This window comes from Mustela nivalis, assembly GCF_964662115.1.
Source record: "Mustela nivalis genome assembly, chromosome: 19".
NCBI lineage: Eukaryota > Metazoa > Chordata > Mammalia > Carnivora > Mustelidae > Mustela > Mustela nivalis.
The window spans coordinates 16589220-16609552 of record NC_139038.1 but is presented as its reverse complement, the minus strand read 5'-3'; the positions used below and the strand labels follow the sequence as shown (position 1 = coordinate 16609552).

Genomic DNA, 20333 nt, shown 5'->3' with positions numbered 1-20333 from the left:
TAAGCCAAACATCTCAAATTTTATAGCCTACTGTTTCTACTCTGTTTTCTTCACACTGTCACTTCGGTAAATCAAACGAGAAACCAGAATCTTCTTTAACTGTGTGTCTTTCCTTCATTATATTTATATTTTTCATTTCTTCCATGTGTATTTAAAAACTATCCTATCAGATTTTACCTCCTCGGATTTCAGATTCGCCTTTTGTTTGCTCTGCTCTCTGTCCCTGCCACAATTTTTGTTCTCAGCTTCTTTCCTGGATTTACTTTCATAATATTATAAATTTACAGTTCCTTCTTGAAATGTAATTTAAGTCATCCCTTCTGCATAGTTACTCTGCCCTCGGTGTCTTTCTCTTTTTTTTTTCTTTTTTTTTTTTAAAGCATTTCTTAAGGAGTGGTATTACCATCTTTATATGGGTCTCCTTCAATAGACCGTAAAGTCCTGAGTGGAGAGCTTACATTTGATTCCTCTTTCTGTGATTGATTCCTGGCATACTTGATGGCTTTACGAGTATTTACAGAAGGGCTAAGCTAGGGTTCTGGTGGTCATTAGGCCAAGACCCAGCTAGAGGGGCGAGGCTGGGGCTCAGTGCCCATCGTTCTCCTATTAGCCTCCTGCTTATTTGCTTTTAGGTTTTGCGGCCTTTTTTGCTGCGCCGGGTTAAGGTGGACGTTGAGAAGCAGATGCCTAAAAAATATGAGCATGTTATCCGCTGCCGGCTCTCCAAGCGTCAGCGCTGTCTCTATGATGACTTCATGGCACAGACCACGTAAGGGAGGACAGAGGGTGGGCCCTGGGGCCTATATTGGAACAGATGTGATTGTCAGGATGCCCATTTATTTTTCCTCTCTCCCAGCACTAAGGAGACACTAGCCACAGGCCATTTCATGAGTGTCATCAACATTTTGATGCAGCTACGAAAGGTCTGCAATCATCCAAACCTGTTTGACCCTCGACCTGTTACCTCCCCCTTCATCACCCCAGGAATCTGCTTCAGCACCGCCTCTCTGGTGCTAAGGGCCACTGATGTCCACCCCCTCCAGGTAAGTCGTTCCCAAAGTTATTGGCCCTAGCATAACCCTGTATCCTTTTATTTAAGGCTAGAGTCCAGTTATGGCATCCTTCCCTTATAAATTGAGCACTTTTCCCCTGGTTTCATCGTTTTCTGTCTGTGTGACTTAGGGCAAGCTAATTTTTAATTGATCTCTAACACTAAGTTTGGTTGCCCTTGAAAGTTAGGGATTATAAAGGCCTATTATCTGCAATATGTTTGTGAAAACTGTGTTAATATTTTTGAAAGTGCCTGGCATGTTAGTGATACTTAAATTCTATTTTGTTTTCCTGTTCCTTCCTTCTTTTTGGACACCGCCCCCCCAAACTTTTGATTTTGTTGTGGTAAAATACACAGTTTTACCGCGTTAACCCTTTTTAAGTGTATATTTTAGTGGCGTGAGTATAGTCACGTTGTGCGACCACCACCACGCATCTCCAAAACTTTTTTCATCTTTCCAAATTGAAACTCCATGCACACGAAATAGTAACTCCTCATTCTCCCCTGTCCCCCAGCCCTTGGCAGCCACCACTGCTTTTTCTAAGTTTGACTCTTCTGGGTACTCAGATAAATAGGATCATATGTATTTATCCTTTTGTGACTGGCTTATTAGCAGATTGTCTTCCAGGCTCATCCATGTTATAGCATGTGCCAGAATTTCCTTGCTAAGTGGGGATGCCGTTTCATACATGTGTCTACATGTCTGTATACATCCATGCTTACGCATGTATATGTCCTGCATTTTGTTCACCTGTTTACCCATCATGGATGGGTAAATAACTTTGGGTTATTTTCGTTTTCTGGCTATTATAAATAATGCTACAGTGAACATGGGTGTACAAATACCAGTTTGAATCCCTGCTCTCAATTCTTTTGGGGACATAGAGTTGCTAGATCATATAGTAGTCTGATTTTTAATTTTTTGAGGTAAACGGCTGTAGTATTTTCCATAATGGCTGCTGTATTTCACATTGCCAACAGCAGTGCACAAGGGTTCTAATTTCTCCATATCATTGCCAGCACTTGGTGTTTTTTTGTTTTATTATAATAGCTGTCTTAACAGGTGTGAGGCGGCAGTACCTCATTGTGATTTTTTTTTTTTTTTTAAGATTTTATTTATTTATTTGACACAGAGAGATCACAAGTAGGCAGAGAGGCAGTCAGAGAGAGAGAGGAGGAAGCAGGCTCCCGCTGAGCAGAGAGCCCGATGCAGGGACTCGATCCCAGGACCCTGAGATCATGACCTGAGCTGAAGGCAGAGGCTTTAATCCACTGAGCCACCCAGGCGCCCCACCTCACTGAGATTTTGATTTGCATTTCCCTGATGCTTAGTGATGCAGAGCACTTTTCCTGAGTGTTGTGTATTTTCTTTGGAGAAATGTTTATTTGGCATATTTGCCTGATGTTTTTACTTGGGTGGCTTTGTTGCTTAGTTGTGGGAGGTCTTTATATGTTCTGGATATTATCCTCTTATCAGATACATGATTTGCGAATGTTTTTGTCCCATTCTATGGCTTACCTTTTCATTTTGTTGGTAGTATCTTTTGATGCAGTCCTGTGATCAGCGTTTTTCTTCTGTCGCCCGTGCTGTTGGCGTCATATCCAGGAAACCATTGCCTTATTGGCCCATCTGACACCACGCTTTTGTGTTTCTGCCAGCGGATAGACATGGGTCGGTTCGATCTTATTGGCCTGGAGGGTCGTGTCTCTAGATACGAAGCTGACACATTTCTACCCCGGCACCGCCTCTCCCGCCGGGTACTGCTAGAGGTGGCCACTGCTCCTGATCCCCCACCCCGGCCCAAACCCGTCAAGATGAAGGTCAACAGGTACCAGGGCTGACGGATAAAGGGATGGCTTCCTGGAAAAAGTGGCTACAGCTGGCTGGGGGGCAGAAATTGGGGTGGAAAGGAGAGAGTTGGAGGCTCGGCTAAATGTTTGTGCGGGATGGATGCAAAGTCCTGGAGGAAGTTGGGGAGAGAAGAGGGTCCTGGGAGCCGCCCCTGTGTTGTCACCGATCTGTTGCTCCCTTTTTGTGCTTGGTGCGTTTTGGTCATCGTGATTTCTTTCCCTCTTTCCCTTGTGCCTTTGTCTTTATCTCCTTTGCTTTTGTGGCGCTTGACTTCCGCGTCGGCTTCATCTTCCTTATTCCTTTCTTTCCCTGGTCCTGTTCTCCTTCCCTCCTTTTCGATTCCGTCCTTCCAGGATGCTGCAGCCAGTGCCCAAGCAGGAAGGCCGGACAGTGGTGGTGGTGAACAGCCCACGGACCCCCATGGGCCCTGTCCCTGTGCGACCCCCTCCAGGCCCTGAGCTCTCCACCCAGCCCACCCCTGGCCCAGCCCCCCCAGTGCTGCCAGCACCGCTGATGGTGTCGGCCTCGCCTGTTGGGCCCCCGCTTCTTCCGGCATCCCGGCCTCCTGGCCCTGTTCTGCTGCCCCCACTGCAGCCAAACAGTGGGCCTCTGCCCCAGGGTGAGTTACAAGGGGGCCAACCTGCTGGGGGGGTCACCTCAGGCAGACTGTTCAGGTTGGGGAAGGAGTAATGGAATTAGTGTCGAGGGAGCGGAGTTGGAGACAGAGTTGTGGTGCTTGTTGGCTTGGGAGCGTGTGTGGAGCTTGCTGGGAGCGGGCTGGGGCTCCAGTCGGTATACCTGACAGACGTTTGCTTTGTGTCTGCAGTGTTGCCGTCCCCCCTGGGGGTCCTTAGTGGGACCTCACGGCCTCCTACGCCAACCCTGTCCCTGAAACCGGCCCCACCTGCTCCTGTTCGCCTAAGCCCTGCCCCGCCTCCGGGCTCCTCCAGCCTGTTGAAGCCCCTGACAGTGCCACCAGGCTACACGTTCCCTTCCGCTGCTGCCACCACCGCCTCCACCACCACGGCTGCTGCTCCCACCACGGCAGCACCAGCTTCGGCTCCTGCACCGCAGCGCCTCATCTTGTCCCCGGATATGCAGGCTCGCCTGCCTTGTAAGTTCTCCGTGGTTTGTGAGTGAAGGCTTTGAGACGAGAAGTTTTACATGCTACAGGGCTGGAGAAAAGCTGCTGAGGAGTAGAAAAGGGTAAAATTCTAGGTAGCTCATGTCCATGCAGTAGCTTGCTGTATGCTGCAAATTCATAGTCGGGAGCTGTCGGGAGTTCTGAGAGTGAGTGAAGACTGGTAACCCTAGCCGCGGAGCGCTTACTTGGGGTGAAAGCGCAACGTGGAGCTGGGGTGACGGTTAGCTCAGTAGCCCGGCAGCCCATTAGAAGACATAAAGGAGATGGTTAGGCAAACCAGTGGGATTGAAAGTAGCAGCACACTGAAGGCTCAAAGGCTCAGTTTACTGGAATTTGGTAAATTGAGAGGGAGGGTTGGAGGAAGTGGAGACCTGTGCTTCGTGGGGCAAAGTGGTGTTCGAGGCGTCCCTGGGTATATTCGGCCCTCTCTTTGTTCCCAGCAGGCGAAGTGGTCAGCATCGGGCAGTTGGCCTCGCTGGCACAACGTCCCGTGGCTAGCGCAGGGGGGAGCAAACCTCTCACCTTCCAGATCCAGGGCAACAAGCTGACTCTGACTGGTGCGCAGGTGCGCCAGCTTGCTGTGGGGCAGCCCCGCCCGCTGCAAAGTAGGTAAAACCCACCCCCTGTCCTGCCTTTTTTCTCCTCTTCTTTGTCTCTTTGTTTTTGTTGCTCTTTTCAGACGTCGGTCTTAATGTTTCTTTCCCGAGCTTCTGGTGGGTGGGGCCAAAGGGAACGTTTGGAAAAGACAGGGTTGCTATCATTCTGGAGCAGTTCTCCCCCCTCTGTTCCTTCCATTTCCTCTTGCCCTCGCCTCTGTCCTCCTCCGGCTGATAGCTGCTTCTCTCTCTCTCTCTCTCCCCTTAACCCAGGGAATGTGGTGCACCTGGTGTCCGCAGGGGGGCAGCACCACCTCATCAGCCAGCCTGCCCATGTGGCTCTCATCCAGGCCGTGGCCCCGACCCCTGGCCCCACCCCTGTCTCTGTGCCGCCTTCTTCGACCCCCAGCACCACCCTTGCCCCCACTGGCCTCAGCCTTCCGCTTGCTGCTAACCAGGGTGAGGCTCCTGGCCTTCCTACTTAGCCCTTGCCGGCCTCGGCCCCTTCAGGCGTGCCCTGGGCTGCTGTCTGTCCGGCCTTCCCTCGCCAGTATCTCCAGTATCTGTCTGCTCCCCTCTCGTGCCCCTGGACTGTTTCCATCCTCTGGGTCTCTTGTTTCTTTTCTGCCTTCCCCTCAATGTAGCTTCCTCTTGCAGTGCCACCAACCATGGTGAATAATACAGGCGTGGTGAAGATTGTAGTGAGACAGGCCCCCCGGGACGGACTGACTCCTGCTCCTCCACTGGCCCCAGCACCCCGGCCTCCGAGTTCTGGGCTTCCAGCTGTGTTGACTCCACGCCCCACATTAGCCCCTGGCCGGCTACCCACGCCTACTCTGGGTACCGCCCGGGCCCCCATTCCCACGTCCACTCTGGTGAGGCCCCTCCTCAAGCTGGTCCACAGTCCTTCGCCCGAAGTCAGTGGTGAGTCCAGGTGGCTAAGAGCAGATGTTTTTTCCAGGAATAGACAGAGGGTGGTCCAGACGATTTCTCAGTCGCACAGGTTTCCTGTTTATCCGCGTATTGACTTGCTTTGTAGTGAGCCCCAGAACCAGGCTGCTGAGGTCTTGCCTTATTTTAGAATATACTTCTTAGAATCGTGGGAGGGAAAGGAAATGTGAAATTGTCAAAGTCCTTGAATCTTTGACGTCATGGGGTGGGAGTGAAGGTTTTCTGGGAAAGGGATGAAGTGGGGGGGTAAGGGAAAGAATTCGGGGGGCTAACTCATCCTCTGTCTCCACAGCTTCAGCGCCCGGAGCTGCTCCCTTGACCATCTCTTCTCCTCTCCCTGGGCCAGCCTCTTCTCCAATGCCAGTTCCCAACTCCTCCCCCCTTGCTAGTCCCGTGTCCTCTACAGTCTCCGTTCCGGTGTCATCTTCACTTCCCATCTCCGTCTCCACCACGCCTCCTGCCCCAGTGTCCGCTCCACTCGCCATCCCTATCTCAGCCCCCATGCCTGTTTCGGCTTCCGGCCCAGCTCTGTTGACCAATGTGACCCCAGCACTGGCACCTGTTGTCTCAGCGGCTCCTGGACCTCCCTCTTTGGCACCGGCTGGGGCTTCCCCGTCAGCGTCCGCTTTGACTCTAGGTTTGGCCACAACTCCATCCCTGTCTTCATCTCAGGCACCTGGTCACCCTCTGTTGTTGGCTCCAGCCTCTTCCCATGTTCCAGGCTTGAACTCAGCTGTGGCCCCGGCATGTTCACCTGTCCTGGTACCAGCTTCTGCTCTGGCCAGTCCTTTTCCGGCAGCACCAAATCCAGCTGCAGCTCAGGCTTCCCTTCTGGCTCCAGCACCTTCTGCATCTCAGGCTCTAGCCACCTCTCTGGCTCCCATGGTGGCTCCACAGACAGCAATCCTGGCTCCTTCTCCAGCTACTTCTCTGGCTCCTCTTCCAGTCCTGGCTCCGTCGCCAGGTCCTGCTCCCCTCCTGGCTCCATCGCAGACTCCGGTTCCAGTTCTGGCTTCATCTTCTACTCCAGGAACCTCTTTAGCTTCGGCTTCTTCAGTGGTGCCAGCCCCAGCCCCTGTGTTGGCTCCATCATCGACGCAGACCATGGTACCGGCCCCGGTTCCATCACCTCTTCCAAGTCCAGCTTCTACACAGACACTGGCCTTAGCCCCAGTTTTACCACCCACTCTAGGTGGCTCGTCTCCATCTCCAACCCTCTCTTTGGGAACGGGGAGCCCTCAGGGGCCTTTTTCAGCGCAGACATTGCCGTTGACTCCAGCGCCTTCCCTAGTACCGGCTCCGGCCCAGACATTGTCTTTGGCGCCAGGACCACCACTGGGTCCATCACAGACGCTGTCTCTGGCTCCAGCACCCCCTTTGACTCCAGCTTCTCCGATGGGCCCAGCCCCAGCTCACACGCTGACTCTGGCTCCAGTATCGTCATCTGCTTCACTCCTGACCCCAGCTTCAGTGCAAACATTGACCTTGAGCCCTGCCCCAGTTCCGGTGTCCACCTTGGGTCCAGCTGCAGCCCAGACTCTGGCGCTGGCCCCAATCTCAACACAGGCCCCAGCTTCCCAGACATCCTCCCTTGTGGTTTCGGCATCTGGCGCTGCTCCCTTGCCCGTCACCATGGTATCCCGGCTGCCCGTTTCCAAGGATGAGCCTGAGACGCTGACATTGCGCCCTGGTCCCCCCAGCCCTCCCTCCACTGCTACCTCGTTCAGTGGTCCCCGGCCTCGACGCCAGCCCCCACCACCACCTCGTTCCCCTTTCTATCTGGTAAGTTTTACTCCCTCAGAGAGAGGGAACAGGAATTTGGGGTTTCTTTGGAGTTCTGGTAGAGTGAATGGAACAGAACGATGTTAATCTGGGTAGATGACACAGCCTAGTTTTGTGGACCCGATACTTAGAGTGTGCAGTTGGCCAAGTCCCTTCTCTTTCCTGGCCCTTTCCTTTTTTCTGTGTAATGGGAATGATAATCTTTATTCCGCTTTTCTCAGAGGAGTAATTGAGGACCTAATGTGCTTTTTAAAACTATGAAGAATTACTGATACATTCAAGGCTGCCTTGGTACTGTTGGTCTTTTGGTACTTGCTTATTCTTGAGTCAGCGTTAGCATCTGATGGCCTCATTTTACAGATGGAAAAGCTAGCCCACTGAGTGATACTACAAAGGTGGCACAACTTGTGCGAACTCAGATGTGTTGACTCCGTTGCTTTCTCCTCATCCACGCAAAAGGCATTCCTCAGAGATAGGAAAACGTTTTTCAGTTGCTAACACCATCGCAGTTGTCAAGTATCTGAGCTTCTGGGGGAAGGGAATGGCACCATGGACTACAGTTCCCTAAGATCACAGGCCTCTGACGAATGGTTCTCTCTTGTAGGTTTGTTGGTTTGTTTTACCTCCACAGTGTAAAAGGAGCTATGTTTCTTGTCCTTCCATGAATTTTGTGGTGACCATTTTTTTTTGTTACATGTACGGATCCATACATGTTTTTGCCTAACTTAAACTTGTAGCTCAAATTCGAGTAAGTAATTCAAGAACTAATAGGAAGAAAGATCTAGTGAATTGTTCCAGGTCCTTTGTGTCTTTCTGTCCCTTTAAAATAAAGGGAGCTGCTGCTTATTCAGAGCTGCTGCTTATTTTTTTCCTCAGCCCCAGACCCCCACTCCATCCGTGCCGTTGACTCCGCCTTTTGGCCTTTTTCTGATGCTGCCAGGTTGCTCTGGCTTGCTGCAGGGAGAGAGAAGGGAGCTAGATCCAGCCCAAGAGTGGCAGCTGCATGGTCTGTGCTAAATTTTGGTTGCTCTGCAAGTATGTGGAGGCTTTTTTTTTTTTTAAGATTTTGTTTTTGTTTATTTGACAGACACCGCACGAGAGGGAACATAAGCAAGGGGAGTGGGAGACAAAGAAGCAGGCCTCCCACCAAGCAGGTCCTACCAGGACCCTGGGATCATGAGCTGAGCCGAAGGCAGACGCTTAATGACCCCCTGTAGAAGCTTCTCAACACTTTTTTTTAAGCACTTTTTTTGTTTAAGCAGTTTGTCATAAAGATCACATACCGCACAGTTTGCCCATGTAAAGAGTGGCTTTTAGTATATTCACATAGGTTGCAACCATCACTGCTATCGACTTGAAAATATTTTCACGGTCCTGAGAAGAAACCCCACACCCTTAGCCGTCATCGTCCAACTCTTCCATCTCTTCTAACTTTAGACAAGCACTAATTTTTCTGTTTTTTTAGATTTTGCCATGGAATCATGGCATATGGTCTTTTGTGACTGGCTTTGTTCATTTAGCGTAATGTCTTTGAGGTTCATCCACGTTGTAGCATATGTTGGCATTTTGGTTTTTTTATTGTTGAATAACATTCCATTGTGTGGCAGTACATTTTATATATCTATTCAGCAGTAGATGGACACGTTTGGAATATTTCTACTTTTTGGCTCTTATGAATAATGCTGCCCTGAAGTTCACTTGTAAGATTTTTTTTGTCTTCATTTGTTTTCAGTTATATTGGATATATGCCTAGGAGCAGAATTACTGAGTCGGATAGTAACTATGTTTAACTGAGGAGTTACCAAACTGTTTTCCAAAGTGGCGATAACCACTGATACCACTTTACATTCCCACAGGCTGCACAGAAGGGTTCCAGGTTCTCCACATCTTTGCCAGCACTTGTTGTTATGTCTTCATGATTGTAGCTGTGCTAGTGGGTGTGAAGTGGTATCTTGTGGCTTTGGTCTGTTTTCCTAATGGCCAGTCATGTTGAGCATCTTTTTGGTGGTTTGCCATTTGTGTATCTTCTTTGAAGAAATGTTAGGTACTCAGATCCTTTGTGTTTTTAATTTTTTTAAATTTATTTTTATTACTATTTTTTCTAAGTAAATTCTATGCCCAGTGTGGGGCTTGAATTCACAACTCTGAGATCAAGATCAAAACCATGCTCTAGGGACACCTGGGTGGCTCAGTCAGTTAAGCCACTGCCTTCCGCTCAGGTCATGATCCCAGGGTCCTGGGATCAAGTCCTGCATTGGGCTTCTTGGTCCCCAGGGAGCCTGCTTCTCTCTCTGCCTCTGCCTGTGATTTCGCGTGTGCAGGCGCTCTCTATCTCTCAGAAATAAATAAATAAAATCTCTTCAAAACTGTGCTCTACCAACTGAGCCAGCCCTTTTTAATTGGGTTATTGTACTGATTTGAAAGATACATTCTGGATACGAATACCTTTTCAGATACATGATACGCAGATATTTTCTCCTTTGCTACTACTTTTGAGAGTGACATGCTCTGCTGGGATGCTTTTTCCTTTTTCACTTTGATCCCCAGGAGCCTCAAGTTTAAGGGAGCAGACAGGAAGGGAGATTTGGGACATTGCTTTTTTTCAGGATCATCTCCTAAGGTTCATCTTCATTTGTTCATTCTCATAGCAGCTGTTTATTGAGAGCCTGCTTGCTGCCAGATAACTGAGCTAGATAGTGGGTAATTATAGTGAGCAAGGTAAGATACAGTTTGTGTTATGGTTGCAGTTTTGTGGATAGAAGATATTAGTCAAAGACTCATACAGATGTAAAACAATGTGGTGAGTGCTGCAAAGAAAGAGGTAGTTTTTTAGCCTGTGAAACTTGAAGTGCTAGTGATGGGAAAGGACTGGGTCAAAGTCCTACAAATTTCCTGTCTGCCAGGGCCCTCCCCTTTTCTCTCTTAGGGTGATGAAACCCAGGTGTCTGATTAGCTTTTCCCAGTTCTACCCCATTCTAGTATGGCTCCTGGGTGAAACCTCCCATGGATTTGATTAGCCACTCTGTCCTGGTCAGTGATTGGAGGAAGGCTTTCAATAATTGTTTCGGGTCCACTTCTAAAAGCCAAATTAATTTGAATGTTGTGGAGTTTAAGTGTTATTTAAGAAAATTCCCAGAAATCATCCATTTTATAAGCTTATTAAATATACAGATCTTAGTTTTGAATATTTAGGCATTCTGTTTTGGTAACATAAAGGAAGATCGGGGGTTTTTTGCAGAGAAGTTATTTCATATAACATTATGAAAAGAGTAACTCTCATTATTGACAGCTTGGAAAAAACCACTAAAAGCATAATGTAGTTTTGAATCCTGTGGTTTCCATAGGTTATGTTTAATTCTGGGATGAATGGTCAGGTTTTCTATGAGGACACTGATCACTTTTTCTGTGTGTGTGTGTGTGTGTGTGTGTGCGCGCGCGCGCGTGTTTTCCTCTCATCCCCAGGACTCTCTGGAGGAAAAGCGGAAGCGGCAGCGGTCTGAACGCCTGGAACGGATTTTCCAACTTAGTGAGGCTCATGGGGCCCTGGCACCTGTGTATGGGACTGAGGTCCTGGATCTCTGTACCCTGCCCCGGCCTGTCGCCGGCCCCGTCGGCCCTCGTTCTCCTGGCCCCAGCCACCCCAGCTTTTGGACTTATACCGAGGCTGCCCGCCAGGCTGTACTGGTTCCCCAGCAACGACTAGACCAGCTGTCAGAAATCATTGAGAGGTTGGCAGGGCTAAGTGCTAATGGGAACCGGGTCTTGGGGCCTCTGAGTGGATATAGTGGTTAGGGCTGGTGAAGGTGCACTTTTGGGGCCTTTCCGAGTTCCATCTTTTATGCTGCTTGCCTTCTTCCTTCACAGGTTCATCTTTGTCATGCCTCCTGTGGAGGCGCCTCCCCCTTCCCTGCATGCCTGCCACCCACCTCCTTGGCTGGCCCCACGTCAGGCAGCCTTCCAAGAGCAACTGGCCTGTGAGCTCTGGCCACGGGCTCGTCCTTTGCACCGTATTGTGTGTAACATGCGCACCCAGTTCCCTGACTTGAGGCTCATCCAGTATGACTGTGGTAAGTTCATTGGTCAGTAAGGATCCCTAGACCTTTCCCCCCACTGTGAGTAGCAAAGACTATATCAAAGGGATGCTATAGCTTGATTTTTGTGAATTTCATTAAACATCAGCCAGTTTTTCAGGCTACGCTTATAGGTAGGATGGAGAAATGTAGACCTTATGATGGATTCTTGACATGCATGGATTTGACTTCGACGAAAGTTGAAAATGTGTGTTAACTCATGCATTTGGTAATTATTTTGTGAGTATCTGTTGTATTTTACACTTAGGATATGGTGGCAAATAAGATAGCACAGCAGAGAGTTTTCAGATTTATGGGGAAAGGTGCAAGTTGGTACAAGACTGCACAGTAAATAGTAAGTTGTGTTTTAGGAAAACACAAGGATCTTCCTGTCTTTGGTTAGAATCTTTTTGGTTAGAATGCATTTGGCTACAAGTATTGTAAAACTGAATAGTGGCTTGAACCACAAGAGCATTTATTGAGAAATTCTGAGAATAGTGGTATATGACTGGTTCAGCTTACTGATGTTTTCGTGGACCCAGGACTTTCTGGTCTTTCTCCCATCCTTAGCTTTTATCTTCTTATTCTCATGTTTATTTGTTGGTGGTTCTACCATGGCTGCCACAACTCCAGGAAGCACAGCAGTGCTCTGAGCAGGAAACAGGGCTTGAGAGAAAATATTCTCAGCAAGTTTCTCTCTTTGGGGGGTGGGAAGAAAGTTCTCCTCATTGACGACGCTTCATAGGGCACTGCTTTAATTTGGGCAATAAGCCCATCCCTAGAATAATCTCTGACAAAGGGAAATGGCAAAGAGGAACTATGGCTTTTTTATTTTTGTTTTTTAAAGATTTTATTTATTTATTTGACAGAGAGAGATCACAAGTAGGCAGAGAGGCAGGCAGAGAGAGAAAGGGGGAAGCAGGCTCCCCGCTGAACAAGGAGCTAGATGTGGGGCTCGATCCCAGGACCCTGGGATCATGACCTGAGCCAAAGGCCGAGGCTTAACCGACTGATCCACCCAAGCGCCCCAACTATGGCTTTTTTAGACCAGTCATGATCTATCTTTTGGGGTTGGATTGGGGCTTATCCTCCCTGGATCAAGGGATCTCTGCCAGGGTGTCTACAGTGTAAATCAGGTTCTATTATGCAAGAGTATCTATTGGACAGTAGTGAATTGTTTCTGCAACAACCCAGCAGAGATGTTTCTTCGGTAACATGTTTGGAGATTTTGTAAATGGTCTTAGAATGTAAGACAGCAAAATTTTTATTAACATATGCTCAAGAAATATTTTAGTAAAAAAACAATTTTGTAACATTTGAAGCCATTTAGAGTAAGTAGACAAATTGAAAGTCTTTGTTAAAAGCATTTAAACTTTTCATCAGAAACATTATAGAAGGTATTTCTGTGTTTGATGGGAGATTGAATTAGATAACCTCATAGGATCCTCTATCCATGGTTATGATCTTAGGGATCTTCAATCCTTGTATGTAAGTCATAGCATCCAGTGGCTGTCGTTGGTGTCTGTCCTGTGAGTCTGTTGTGTGTTTTAGCCGGCATGACCCAGTAGCTCCTTAAAGGTTTCCTTCCTGTTCATATGCCATGGAGGGCTTCCTTTTTTCCCCTGAGGGTCTTTATGTTATCCTACCCCCGGTTAGACACACACACATATATATATATATATATATATGTATATATATGTATATATTTTTAATAAATATTTAATTAAGGATTCCTGGGTGGCTCATTCGGTTAAGCCGCTGCCTTCGGCTCAGGTCATGATCTCAGGGTCCTGGGATCGAGTCCCACATCTGGCATCTTGCTCAGTGGGGAACCTGCTTCTCTCTCTGCCTCTGCCTGCCACTTTGCCTGCTTGTGCTCCCTTTCCCTGACAAATAAATAAATAAAATCTTTTTTTTTAATTAATTAACTTTAAAAAATTAATTAACTTGGGGCGCCTGGGTTGCTCAGTGGGTTAAGACGCTGCCTTCGGCTCGGGTCATGATCCCAGGGTCCTGGGATCGAGTCCCGCATCGGGCTCTCTGCTGGGCGGGGAGCCTGCTTCCCTCTCTCTCTCTGTCTGCCTCTCCGTCTACTTGTGATCTCTCTCTATCAAATAAATAAATAAAATTCTTAAAAAAAAATTAACTTATTTTAGAGAGCATGTGTATGGGGATGGGCAGGGAGAGGAAAAATCTGAAGCAGACTCTGCGCTGAGTGTAGAGCCCAGCACGGGGCTCCCGTCTCACAACCCTGAGATCATAGCCCGAGCCGAAACCAAGAGTCAAGACACTGAGCCTATCAGGCGCTCCTAAAGTTAATTTTTTTTTTTTAAGATATTTTTACTTATTTGACAGAGATCACAAGTAGACAGAGGCAGGCAGAGAGAGAGAGGAGGAAGCAGGCTCCCTGCTGAGCAGAGAGCCCGATGTGGGGCTTGATCCCAGGACCCTAAGGATCATGACCTGAGCCAAAGGCGGAGGCTTTAACCCACTGAGCCACCCAGGCACCCCTAAAGTTAAATATCTTTGATCTTTTAGGCTAATTGAAACCCTCAGCTAAAGCTTTTATTATTTTTCAACTAGAGTCTTTGAGTGCTAAGTGTTCTCCCTATTCCAGCTTCTAACGAGCTCCCCATACCCTTCATTTTTCGTCAGGAAAGTTGCAAACATTGGCAGTGCTGTTGCGACAGCTCAAGGCGGAGGGCCACCGGGTGCTCATATTCACCCAGATGACCCGGATGCTGGATGTATTAGAACAGTTTCTCACCTACCATGGCCACCTCTACTTGCGTCTGGATGGGTCTACTAGAGTTGAACAGAGACAGGTAACCTGGACATCTGCAGCCCTTTGAGGCTCACCTCAGCTACGGTCTCCATTTTCCAGAAGGGGCCCCACTAAGCCTTGGGTCTGTGTGGGTGGCCGTGTCTCCTGATACAGTCTTTTCTCTTTCTCTCTAGGCTTTGATGGAACGATTCAACGCAGACAAACGCATATTCTGCTTCATCCTTTCAACTCGGAGTGGGGGTGTGGGGGTGAACCTGACAGGAGCAGATACTGTTGTTTTTTATGACAGCGACTGGAATCCCACCATGGATGCTCAGGCCCAGGATCGCTGTCACCGAATTGGCCAGACCCGAGATGTCCACATCTACAGGTATTGCCTACTCTCCCCTCATTTTGCAGCCTCTTTACTGGTAGGTTTATTACTCTGGCGGTTGACACGGCGCCTTTGTCACTCCGTAGACTTATCAGTGAGCGGACGGTGGAGGAGAACATCCTAAAAAAGGCAAATCAGAAGAGAATGCTGGGAGACATGGCCATCGAGGGAGGCAACTTCACCACAGCCTATTTTAAGCAGGTACTAAGATCTTCCAGTCTATGCAGGAGACAACTGCTGTGCCCGTAGGGGTTGCTCCTGCTCATGAAAGTTGATTCTGGGGCACCTGGGTGGCTCAGGCTGTGATCTCCTGGGGTTGAGTCGTGCGCCGGGCTCCACCGTCAGCAGGGAGTCTGCTTGAAAGAGTCTTTCCTTGTGCCCCTCCCCTCAAGTGCCTGCGCGCTCGCTCGCTCTTTTTCTCTGAGATAAATGCTGGATGTATTAGAACAGTTAGACAGTAAATCTTTAACAAAAATAAGTAAATAAGATGCTTTGGTCTCCACAGATCTGCCTCTTCAACTAGTGGCATTCCTGATTATTTCTAAGAGCTCTTATTTCATAGTAGACTTGGGTCCAGCATTCCATTGGCTCTGACACTTCCCTCTCTTCTCTCCAAAGCAGACCATCCGAGAGCTGTTTGATATGCCCCTGGAAGAGCCGTCTGGCTCATCTGGACCCTCTGCCCCGGAAGAGGAGGAAGAGACTGTAGCCAGCAAGCAGACCCATATCCTGGAGCAGGTGAGGAAAGAGCCCGCATTCTCTGGAGTAGAGCGAATAGTTAAGGTGTGGGCTGTCTGGGGCGAAAGAACATTTCTGCTGCTTCCCGAATGACTGGTGGCCTTTAGGAGTTGTGAGTAGATTGCTTATTGGCTCATAAGATTTCATAGAAGAAAGGATTTGGAATCCTCAGTTACTTGTTTGAATTTTTTTTCTTTTTTTTTTTTTTTTTAAGATTTATTTATTTATTTGACAGAGGTCACAAGCAGGCAGAGAGAGAGAGAAGGAAGCAGGCTCCCGGCTGAGCAGAGAGCCTGATGCGGGGCTGGATCCCAGGACCCTGGGATCATGACCTGAGCCAAAGGCAGCGGCTTAACCCACTGAGCCACCCAGGCGCCCCACTTGTTTGAATTCTAATAGGACCTCTTACTAGCTGTGTTTGTTAAGCCAAGTCAGCTTCATCTTCTGAGCCTGGAATCTTGCTTTTCACCTTTCTGAACTGCTAATGGGAAGGAAGTAACAGGATAAAATGGAATAGTGGACGTAAGAAGTGCTTTGTGTGTGGTGTGACCTCTTGTTTTCCAGATACTGATTGATACATAGTAGACTCATTTGGGGAACCTTTTGGCTTTTTATTTTAATTTGTTTTAAGTAGGCTGCACGCCCAGTGTGGGGCTCGATGAACTCACGACCTTGAGGTTAAGAGTCGTGTGTTCTACTGACTGAGCCAGCCAGGTGATCCTAAAGAGCTTTTTAAAGGATTGATTCCTGAGACCCCATCTGAGAATCTACTAAGTTGTGATTTTGGGGGGGCAAAGGCTGGGAATTTGTATTTTTTCAGAGGTAGATGTTGGGAACTATAAGGTACAGTACGGAGGTGCTTTTCCCTGCACGCACTCTAGGTTGTGTTCCTCGGTGACTTCAGTGTGTGCTTTCTGGCTATTCATCACAGGAAAAAACCAGAGGTGGTTAGTCTGTTGTCAAGCGGTATCTCAGTGCAAAAAAGAGTTAGGGATTTTTTGTAATTACAGCTTTCTGGGACTGTTCTCTTAAGAAGACAGAAGGTGGACTTGAATAGAAAAGGAAGTGGAGCTAGAGGTTTTTAAAACAGATGCTTTCTCACTAGTGGGCTTCCGAGTGAGATCTAGTTTATCCTATGTGGAATATCGCATTGCTCTGATAACTTCGAGGGCTCAGAAGAGAGTTGAGTTCAGTTATATACCTGGTTTGGTATAAATGTGGCCTCAGATTTTTGTCTGAATCAAACCACGGGATGTAGAATTCTTTAATTCTCCTGGTTTTTCTTCCCCACACCTTTGCAGGCACTGTGTCGGGCAGAGGATGAAGAGGATATCCGTGCAGCCACCCAGGCCAAGGCCGAACAGGTGGCTGAGCTTGCAGAATTCAATGAGAATGATGGGTTTCCTGCTGGTGAGGGAGAGGAGGCCAGCCGGCCTGGGGCTGAGGATGAAGAGATGTCCCGAGCTGAGCAAGAAATCGCTGCCCTTGTAGAACAGGTCAGTGTTGGACCCACTAGTTATCAACCTCACCCTTCACAGCTTCTTCCTCTGGGCCTTGTGATCCTCCTCCTGTCTTCTCTGGTGAAAATAAGGCTATCGGGCCCTGGTTATCAAGTCCTTATGTTGTTGATTACCACTGTTTCTTCCCACAGCTGACCCCCATTGAGCGCTACGCCATGAAATTCCTGGAAGCTTCACTGGAGGAGGTGAGCCGAGAGGAGCTCAAGCAAGCAGAAGTGAGTATTTCTAGAAGGTGGGGATGGAAGTGAGAAGCGGGTGCTTTCTACCCACTCCCGACCCTGCTTGCCTCCCTCTGACCGCCCACCATTTGGGCTCTCTTGTTGGTAGGAACAAGTGGAAGCTGCCCGCAAGGATCTGGACCAAGCCAAGGAGGAGGTGTTCCGCCTACCCCAAGAGGAGGAGGAGGGGCCAGGGGCTGGGGATGAGGTTTCCTGTGGGACTGGTGGAGGCAGTCACCGGCGCAGTAAGAAGGCCAAGGCCCCTGAAAGGCCAGGGACTCGCGTCAGTGAGCGTCTTCGTGGAGCCCGGGCTGAGACTCAAGGGGCAAACCACACTCCTGTCACATCCACCCATCATACCCGCAGCACTTCCACAACCCCACGCTGCAGCCCTGCCAGGGAGAGAGTTCCCCGGCCAGCACCTAGGCCTCGACCCACTCCAGCTTCAGCTCCTGCTGTAATTCCGGCCCCGATCCCTGTTCCACTTCCGGCCCCGATCCCCATTTCCGCCCCCAATCCAATAACCATGCTTCCTGCTCCTGTCTTGCCTTCTCCCCCACTGCCTCCTTCACAGATTCCTCCCTCTTGTTCTTCTGCCTGTGCCCCTCCTCCTGCCTGCACCCCTCCGCCAGCTCAAACGCCCCCTCCCACCCAAACTTCTCTCTCAACTCCTTCCTCCCCTCTCCTGCTTGGTCTGCCTTCTGTGCCCGTCTCCCCGCCAGTCACTAACCTCTCCTTGGGCTTGGGGCCTGAGACAGAGCTGTGTGCACAAGCATTGGCATCTACCGAGTCCCCGGAGCTGGCTGACTTGGCCAGTTCCGAGACGTCCCCGCTTCCTCTTGTGCCCCCTAAGGATCTGTTGCCAGTTGCTGTTGAGATCCTGCCTATATCAGAGAAGAACCTTTCTCTCGCCTCTTCTGCACCTAGCCCAACCCTGGAGGCTGACAGCGTCCCCAACGGTCAAGAGCAGGAAGTTCCAGAGCCTGCTGAGGGGACCGACCTCACAGTGCTGCCTGACGGTGAGGAGGTGCCCTCGTGTCTGAGGGAGAGCAATGGGCTGGATCTCCCACCTTCAGGAGCATCTGATGAGCTACTTCCGGAGCCAGTGGAGGTTGACAAGAGCTCAGAAGAGCTGATGGAGGCCCAGACCCCAACCTCCAGCCCAGAGAAGCCCCAGGAACTTGTTTCACCAGAGGTCGCAGCCCCATCCACCTCATCCTCCGCCACCTCCTCGCCTGAGAGTCCTTCACCTGCCCGGCCCCCTCGGCGTCGCACCAGTGCTGATGTAGAAATTAGGGGTCAGGGGGCTGGTCGGCCAGGGCAGCCTCCAGGCCCCAAAGTGCTCCGCAAGCTGCCGGGACGGCTGGTGACCGTGGTCGAGGAGAAGGAATTGGTGAGGCGGCGGCGACAGCAGCGGGGACCTGCCAGCTCCCTAGTGCCTGGCGTGTCTGAGACGGGCGCCAGCCCGGGAAGCCCGTCTGCCCGCAGCTTGTCGGGGCCGGAATCCTCCCCTCCCGCCAGTGGGCCCTGTGAAGCGGCCCCCCCATCCGCACTGCCCACCCCAACCCAGCAGCCCTTCATAGCTCGCCGTCGCATTGAGCTGGGGGTGACTGGTGGGGGCAGCCCAGAGAATGGAGACAGGGCACTGCTTGCCGCCACCCCTCCAGCTGTGAAGCGTCGGAGGGGGAGACCCCCCAAGAAGAACAGGTCTCCGGCAGATGTTGGGCGAGGGGTGGATGAGGTACCTTCATCTGCCTCTAAGGGAAAGACCAACGGGGCTGACCCAGTCCCTGGGGCTGAGACCCTTATTGTGGCGGAGCCTGTCCTGGGACCCCAGCTCAGTCCTGGGCCCCAGCCTCTCGGAGCCCCGCCGGTTCACAGACCAGAGCCCTTCATCCTATCACCTGTGGAGAAAAGAAGGCGTGGGCGGCCCCCTAAGGCCCGAGATTTGCCCGTTCCTGGGACCATTTCCTCTCCAGGGGATGGCAGCTTAGAGAGCCGGACACAGCCACTCCCGCTGCCACCTCCCCTGCCACCACTCCCACCACTCCTAGCCTGTCCCACTGCTACTGTCGCCAACACTGTCACCAATCTCACCATTTCAACATCCCCACCCAAGCGGAAGCGGGGCCGACCTCCCAAGAATCCACCATCACCTCGGCCCAGCCAGCTCCCTGTGTTGGACCGTGACAGCTCTTCAGTCCTTGAGAGCTGTGGCTTGGGGAGGCGGCGGCAACCCCAGGGCCAGGGGGAGAGTGAGGGCAGTTCCTCTGACGAGGACGGAAGCCGCCCCCTCACCCGCCTGGCCCGCTTGCGGCTGGAAACGGAAGGAACTCGGGCACGGAAGAGCGAAGGGTCCATGGTGGTGGCTGTGATTCAGGATGACCTGGATTTAGCAGAGAGTGGGCCGGGCGGGCTGGAATTGACACCTCCTGCGGTCTCGCTAGCTCCAAAACTGCGCTCCACCCGCCTGCGGCCAGGGTCTCTAGTGCCCCCGCTAGAGACTGAGAAGGTGCCTCGCAAACGGGCAGGGGCCCCAGTTGGCGGCGGTCCTGGGCTGGCAAAGCGGGGCCGCCTACAACCTCCAAGTCCCCTGGGACCTGAGGGTTCAGTAGAGGAGTCTGAGGCTGAAGCCTCAGGTGAGGAGGAGGAAGGGGACGGGACCCCACGACGCCGGCCTGGCCCGCGCCGCCTCGGTGGGGCCGCCAGCCAAGGGGACCAGCGCGTTCTGCGCAGCAGTGCCCCTCCCCATCTGACTGGCCCTGCTGTTAGTCACAGAGGCCGCAAGGCCAAGACGTGAGTGGGCTGCCCCTCCACCTAGGCTTTCCGCCACGGCCCCCCTCCCTCCGCAACCAGGCCTGACTCTGTTAACCACTACTTGAAGTCTTGAGGGGGAAAGCCTCCCAGGAGACATAGGGGCCTCTCCCTTCTTCCCACCAAAGTAGGGGGTAGGCAACTGGTTGTCATGGAAATGGGGCTCTTCACATACCCCTTCCCTTCCACCCCACGTGGCTGGGCAGTGTTAAGGGTGGCAAGATAGTCTGTCCCCACCCCCTGTACTTGATTCCCCAGCTATCTTTCACGGCCCCGCCCTTAGGGGAAGGGGGAGGGGCTTCTCTCTACCATGAGATTTTTTTTTTTCTTTTTTTTTTAAGAAGAAAAAATAATAAACTTAGTTTCTGTATGAGCATCCGCGTAAGGAGGCTTCTGATTTTCTGGTCTGGTGGAGGGTTGGGTGGGAACCTGGGCATCG

General features: G+C 50.6%; 1 protein-coding gene across 7 annotated transcripts in view; it reads left to right on the top strand.

Moving 5' to 3' along the window:
• SRCAP (Snf2 related CREBBP activator protein) overlaps window positions 1-20267 on the top strand; it is a 35593-nt gene extending 15326 nt beyond the window's left edge. For 4 of the 7 annotated variants that reach the window (XM_082714263.1, XM_082714260.1, XM_082714262.1 and 1 more), the window contains 18 exons: window positions 633-769; window positions 857-1043; window positions 2711-2880; window positions 3257-3522; window positions 3730-4017; window positions 4488-4652; window positions 4917-5102; window positions 5301-5567; window positions 5887-7376; window positions 10839-11104; window positions 11241-11443; window positions 14102-14271; window positions 14405-14601; window positions 14691-14805; window positions 15223-15342; window positions 16644-16838; window positions 16994-17077; window positions 17190-20267. In XM_082714263.1, the coding sequence (XP_082570389.1) occupies window positions 633-769; window positions 857-1043; window positions 2711-2880; window positions 3257-3522; window positions 3730-4017; window positions 4488-4652; window positions 4917-5102; window positions 5301-5567; window positions 5887-7376; window positions 10839-11104; window positions 11241-11443; window positions 14102-14271; window positions 14405-14601; window positions 14691-14805; window positions 15223-15342; window positions 16644-16838; window positions 16994-17077; window positions 17190-19880 (7197 nt within the window). In that variant the 3' untranslated portion in view covers window positions 19881-20267. The remainder of the gene's footprint in view (window positions 1-632; window positions 770-856; window positions 1044-2710; window positions 2881-3256; window positions 3523-3729; window positions 4018-4487; window positions 4653-4916; window positions 5103-5300; window positions 5568-5886; window positions 7377-10838; window positions 11105-11240; window positions 11444-14101; window positions 14272-14404; window positions 14602-14690; window positions 14806-15222; window positions 15343-16643; window positions 16839-16993; window positions 17078-17189) is intronic. The other 3 variants (XM_082714265.1, XM_082714266.1, XM_082714264.1) reach the window with 2 other exon arrangements.
• The last annotated feature ends 66 nt before the right edge of the window (window positions 20268-20333 follow it).